General features: G+C 39.6%; 1 protein-coding gene across 2 annotated transcripts in view; it reads right to left on the bottom strand.

The window, feature by feature from the left end:
• FAM134B (family with sequence similarity 134, member B) overlaps positions 1–7,159 on the bottom strand; it is an 88,753-nt gene that overhangs the window by 9,413 nt on the left and 72,181 nt on the right. For both annotated transcript variants that reach the window (XM_012642759.1, XM_012642767.1), the window contains one exon: positions 604–730. In XM_012642759.1, the coding sequence (XP_012498213.1) occupies positions 604–730 (127 nt within the window). The remainder of the gene's footprint in view (positions 1–603; positions 731–7,159) is intronic.

Here is a 7,159-nt window from a genome sequence, read left to right on the forward strand (position 1 = left end):
ATCAGAGTTAGAGCTGCCTCTACACATAAGATAATCCAAGGGTGTGCACTGCTCCATGTAATCCCTTTCCAACCACTCAAGACTCTTCCCCTCATGGGTTTTCACCTTAGTTGGAAAAATACTTTTTGTTTATACAATCACTACAGATGTTTTGCCAAAAGTTTTCTTTCTTAAATAAATCATACAAGAATCTCCACTTTTTAGATTGAAAGTGAGACTCAGTTATCTTGGAATGTACCCTCAAAGGATGATATATTCATTTCATCTCCCTTTGACATCAACACCAGGCTGAATATGATAACTGAAAGTCTTAAGACTTTTTCTCCTTGATCTGGATAGTAAGACCAATCACCAACCATTCCAGTTAATGAGCTAGATAAATATGTATAAAAACCAATCTAATTTCAAAATGTCAGGTTGAGGATTCTCTAGTGTTCACATCCTAACATTTCTGAACCTCACTGATATCAGTGTTTAAGGCACATGTTCCTAGTATATTATTAACATATTCAGAACATCTTACGAGCTGATACAAGAGGTTAGTTCATCTGTTTCCAAGTATATTGAATGTTTTAAAACACATTCTTGTACTGGAAAACTTGCCTTGCCAGGGCTCTGCTGTTTAAAAAGAGACATCTCTTGAAGAAATATGCTGAAATTCATCCATGATTCTGCAATACAGTGGCTGAGTCTGGGTCTGTCATCTGGTTTGGAATTGATAACTTCCCAGCTAAAGAGAGTGATAGAGAGAAAAAAAAAATAACTGGATTTTAGATGATTCAGTCAATATTCATGGCTTCAGCAAATACTTATTGAGCATCTACTGTTGGCCACACCTGATGGAAAAGCCCTGGGCATTCAGAGGTGAACGAGCCAGATACCTGCTCCGGAAAGCTCATGTGCCAAAAGAAACAATTAGCTATATAATTAATTATCCAATTACAACAAGGGAAACGCTGAGGAAGGACCAGGCGGGGGCTTCGGGACATCTTTCCTGAAGTCATTTTTTAAATTTCTGATTTTAAATCATTATGAGTATGCAATAGTTGTATATCTTTATAGGGTACATGTGATGTTTTGATACAGGAATACAAGTATATTAATCAAATTGGGGTAACTGGGTTATCCATCACCTCAAGCATTTATCATTTCTTTGTGTTAGGAACATTCCAATTCCACTCTTTTGGTTATTTTAAAGTATACCGTAACTTATTGTTGACTATGGTCAGTTTCTTGTGCTATCAAATATTGTTCATTCTACCTATTTATCTAACTATATTTTTGTGAAGAAGTCATTTTTTTTTTTTTTTTTTTGAGACAGAGTCTCACTCTGTTGCCCGGGCTAGAGTGCCATGGTGTCAGCCTAGCTCACAGCAACCTCAAACTCCTGGGCTCAAGTGATCCTCCTGCCTCAGCCTCCCGAGTAGCTGGGACTACAGGCATGTGCCACCATGCCCGGCTAATTTTTTCTATATATTTTTAGTTGTCTGATTAATTTCTTTCTATTTTTAGTAGAGAAGGGGTCTCGCTCTTGCTCAGGCTGGTCTCGAACTCCTGAGCTCAAACAATCCGCCCACCTCGGCCTCCCAGAGTGCTAGGATTACAGGCGTGAGCCACTGCGCCGGCCTAAAATTCCTTTTTAAAATGTAAAATTTAATCCAAGTTTAAATGAGCACAATAGCATCACAGGGCGGGGGTAGTATCTCATTTTTCTTCCTCTTTGTTCTGTCAGCCTCAACTACTGCTCTAGAGGGTCACTGCACTACCAGTTGTCCAGGCTGGTGTTAGCCCGCCCCAGGTAGACATTTGCAGAAGGATTTTCTGCCTGTCATAAAAAATGCACTTTTCGGGACATCTACTGTCTCCATTAACTCTACCTCCTCTTAAATCACAGAGCAAACTTGTTTCCACTGATGACCAAATCTGGCACCAGGTTTGCAGACCCCATGAATGATTCCAGACCTCTTAAAAAAAGCACTTTAAGTGAAGGGCTAAGAAGCCAATATCTGTATCAGAATGTTGCCAATACATCTGCTTAATGGGAAAAGATTTTGCAGAGGAGAGCAAAGCTGCGTGGCAAAGGAAATATAAGGTTATTAAATAGTGGTCTCTTTTCTCAGAACAACACAGACTTTGGGGCAAAGTGGCACAGACAGGCTAGGTTACTCTTCAGTTTAATGTGACCGTGAAGATGACAGGAACACAGATTTTAATTTCTGTCCTGTATGCACATCGAGTAGTTATGTAAGGATTCAGTTACGCTGTTTGGCAAATATAATTCTAACAAAAATCAGTGAAAAACTTATGATGGAAGGATTTGACTAACATTCTTTTAAAGATTAGAATGGTACCAACATTAACAAAAGAGAAGAAGAAAAAATAAAGATTAAGATGGAATAAATGAACATTTCATATTTTGAAACAAATTTAAAACGTACTTTCATCAGGACAATGAGCAAATAAGATGACTTGTGTTCAAGCAATGGAAGACAAAACAACAGTGACAATGAATGAACTTTATGTTTGTGTATGAACCTCACAATCATAATATTGAGAGGAAATCACAGAAGAATATATACAGGATGATTTCATTTACATAAAGTTCAGAATTGTGGTAGGCTAAACAGATTAAGCAAGGAAATGACAAAAACAAAATTCAGGAGAGGGGGCTAAGTAGAGAATGTAACTAGAGCAAAGGCATGTAGGACCTTCTTAGGTATTGATCATGAGCTATTTCTTAACTTTAGGGGTTGGCTACATGAAAATCGACTTCCTACTGTTCTTAAAGCTACATATATATGTATGTGCATGGGTGTGTGTGTATTTATGTATATGGCACTTTAAAAATCTTTTGATAGTCAAATGTGTAATCATGCTTTTTATTTCATGAATAACATTCTTACATAAGTATATCCCACTTTAAATTCTATTGTCAAAATACAAGTGTTACTAGCTTTTGCCTAAATTTATTTGTGAAGTAAAAATAATATTTCTGCTGGCTAGAGCCATGAAAAATCATTTTCTTGAATGGATGGTACTTTGTATAGATGCTGGAGCTTTGTTCTAATGCTACCTTTAGGAATCATGTCCAAGAAATGACACTACATTTGTGTACATACTTTTTATTATTCTAGTAAGTAAATGTCCTAAAATTGGAAAGAGCCTAGTCTAATACTAAACTACCACTATAGAGATAATTTTAGAGCAAAGAATTCATATAACGAAATGTACTTTATAGAGATCACAATGAAATAACTAAAAATTCTCATTTGCATTTAAGGGTCTTAACTACTTTCCATAGTGAACTTTAAGTAGACACCATCCATCAATTTATTCAATGAAAACTTATCAAGTTCCCGTTTTGTGTCTTGCATTATGCTAAATGTGTAAAATATTGTTATTTCAAAAACTTGAATGCCTGTAGCAATATTCCTTTCTCTGTGTCTACAGAAAACACTAGTGGGTGGGAAGAAACAAGAGAATATTCACCTTGTGACTATTTTCCAGGTCCATAAGAAAAGATTCTTAATTAAATTTCTTCCCCTTGCAACAGCCCCATTCGATAGTTTTTTTGAACAATAAATTCCATTGTTACTTACATTTATATTAACATAATAACATTATAATTGATATTTGTATTATTACAATCGCAATGAGAAATTCATTGTGTACAATCTGAAAATTCATCTAACCAAGTGCGTTTTGGAAAGACTAATAGATGTTTGAGATAAAAATAAATGTTCAGACTATGCTGAATAAAATTTAACGGAAATATATATGATTGAAGTAATATAGTTATTAATTCATCATGAGACAGGACATTCGATGTCAACTTTTCAAATTCCCTTATTTTATATATGAAGAACATAAAACCCAAATTTTCTCAGCTTGTTTGGGACAAAGCCAAGACCCACGGCTGAGACTCCTGATTTCCAGTACAGTTCCATTTCCTTTAAAACTGTGGTCCCCAACCCCTGGGCCACACGACAGGAGGTGAGCAGCAGGTGAGCAAGCAAACGAATGAAGCTTCATCTGTATTTAGCTCCCCATAGCTCGCCATCCCCGCACCCTCCCCAAATCCCCTCCCCATCTCTGGAAAAATTGTCTTCCATGAAACCGGTCCCTGGTGCCAAAAAGGAATGGGGACTGCTGTTTTAAAACACGTGCCTTCTTCAAAGGATGAATAAATCAATTCAATGGCATCCTTTGAGAGCCCACGTTGTAATTTAGAATGAAAAAGGACATTTCATGTTCCTCTCCACTCCTTCCTAGAACCAGGAAGGATGAGGCATGATTGACCAATACCAATGTGGCATCATGTGAGCACCAGCCCTTTCCAGGAAAATCTAGCACTTCATGTGCAGAATCCAAATACTCAGCAGAAACTAAGACTCACGCTTGGTGGTTGGTTGATGTTTAATACAGGTGACATCTGCACACACAAGCACAGTTGCTCCATAATGAAACTCTAGGTTTTCCTAGAGAGCCTTGTTTGGAAAATACATAACCAGAGAAAGGCTCTCCTGTGAATGCTGGGTGTGGCTTGGAAAACAGATCTTTTCCACGATGTGTGGCCATCTTCCCACCATCCTTGGCACTGGTCAATGTGCCACATAAGGCCCAGCTAACATAAAAGGAATTGAAACATGCCTAAGACTTCAAAACAGTTTGAGATTTTACCAAGTTCTTAACCAAACAGTACAAGTCTTCTGTGACTGAAGCTCATCTAAGGGAGAAAATTAGTTACCAATGGCTTCATTATTAATATTTCCTCCTTAGTTTCAGAGAGAACATGCACTTTCCAGGTTTAGGGGGAAATAAGGTTCTTTAATTTGTCCTTCCAAATGTCCTCTGTCCCTCCTTCTAACTTGCTCTCATGCTCTTGCATTTACTACTGAGTGCACCTACTGCACACTGCAGCCACAAGATAAGGACCATGTAAGTAAGAGTCACCCCCAAAGACCATCACCCCCAGCTCCCATACTCTCGGCGAGTCCAGTCCAAGTGGCTCCCAAGGAGAAGTCACTACAATTCCCAGCCCCCATGGACATGCCATCTTTCCAATGGGGTTTGCCCAAAGATCTGCAGCTAAAAATGCCTCCCAGAAAGGCATCAGCAGATGCCATTTGATTAAGCTTTCTTCCTTTAACAAAAACTAGTCAGGTGTTTTGACAAAGGCCATTCTGCAGTCAAGATAAGCAATTATTTACCAAAGAACCCTAAGCCAGAGCAAAGTGCTTTTTCAGCAGCTGAAGAGGTTATGGTTTCACCTGCATGGGAAACTCTAAGGGAATAAAAATTAAAAAGATGACTTCTCAGACAAACAGCCTCACTTCATCCACAGAAAGCAGCTTTGGCTTCTTGGCAGAATTTCAGGCCAGCATCCCTTCCTTCTGCCTCCATATCCCTATTAGAATACAATGAGTTACACCCACTAGGTGGTTGGGCCAAGTAAGCCCTCATGCAGTCGCTAAAGACGAGTTATAAGACTCCCAGGGCACTGTTTAAACAGCAGCTACCAGGGCCCTGCTGGAGAGACGCCGATGGAACAGGCTTGGGTGAGGCTCAGAAATCTGCACCTTTAACAAGTGTCCCAGGTAAGCCCGAGGCAGGCATTTCTCACCCTGAGAGCCACTGTGAGAAATACCCTTGACAGAGTTACACAGAAGAGGGAGACTTCTGCTTCTGGGCAAGATGGTGTGACAGGGAGCTAATATACCCTACCACCTGAAACAACAGACAAAACATAATAGGAAACAGTTACTTTCAAAACACCGGGCATTAGGCAAGGAAGGACAGTGACCCCGGAGAGGCAGGAAACCAGCAAGGTCTCCTATGATCGCTCAGGTCGCTGACCTGGAGTTGGGTGGGGGGGACCCGGGGAGAACCTGTTGACTCCTTGAGTTGAGTAGACAAGAGTTGAGGGTCCAAAGAAGCGACCCAATACTATGAACACTGTTTGGGTGATGGGCACACTTACAGCCAGGACTCAAGCATTACAAAAATGATCCATGTAACCTAAAACATTTGTACCCCCTTAATATTTTGAGATTTAAAGAAAGCAAAACAAAACAGAGGTAACCCAAGCAGCCAGAGTTTGCAGGGCAGAGTATCAGAGTCGGAGCGCTGTGCACAGAGCACACGCTGTCGATCTGTGGGGGATCCCCTGGAGTCTTCGGCTGAGACTGACTGGGGCGTGTGCGTGAGGAGCCCAGAGGCTGGAAAAGAGCCACCAGAAAGGACAAGGGACAGTGTCTTGTACCAGGAATGATTCCTGTTCCCCACAACTATACTGGAAAACCTCAAAAGTCCACGAACATTGGTAGAGCACTCAGCAGGGTCTTGGTTCAGCGGCAGAGAATGATCAGTCATAAACTAAATGCTGCTCTGCTTCTAACAAGTCTTAAAAGCAGGCCCTAAAAGGATCAAACTGATTTTAAGTAATTCATCTGTCATTTGTAGGAATACAAAGTGGTGAGTTATGTTACGAACCAAATAAAGCGTCGGAATGATTTTACTTATTGTATTTTCATATGTTTTATCTTTTAATTTTTTGTGTACCATTTTTCCTTTAAAAATATACTTATCAGAAACAATGTTTTAATGTCGCATTAAAACATGCAGTTTGGCTGCATAAGTGGAATTCTAATGCGCTTCGTCTATGGTTTCAGAATGCAGCACACTGGATTCTCCATTAGGGGGTTCTGTAAGATTGAGAAATATGACACTCTTGTGCTCTTTAAAAATAGATCGTAATTCTGTAAGAGAGAACATACGCCAGCAGCCTATTCATCTCTTTCACCCAGAGTGTCTTGGAGCACTAGAAAAAATAATGCTGAAACAAATGAATCTTGGCACAGAATAAATAACATCTCTCGGTCTCGTTTCACTTCTCTTTCGTTCATTTCAATAAATGTGCACTGAGTAAATGTTCACTGTCACCATTCTCGGTTCCAGGAATTTAGAAATGACTAAGACACAGCCCCCAACCAATAAAGTTTTACATGTGAACCCAGAGTGATCCAGAACACACATACACACACACACCCATATACAGGAAATTCACCTTTTAAAAATGGCATTTAATTGTATCTAGGGCTATTGGAGAAAAAAATCATTTGAAAACTAAGTTGGGGATTGGATTTGTGAGGAGAACCTG

Source organism: Propithecus coquereli, unplaced genomic scaffold, assembly GCF_000956105.1.
Source record: "Propithecus coquereli isolate 6110/MARCELLA unplaced genomic scaffold, Pcoq_1.0 Scaffold100, whole genome shotgun sequence".
NCBI lineage: Eukaryota > Metazoa > Chordata > Mammalia > Primates > Indriidae > Propithecus > Propithecus coquereli.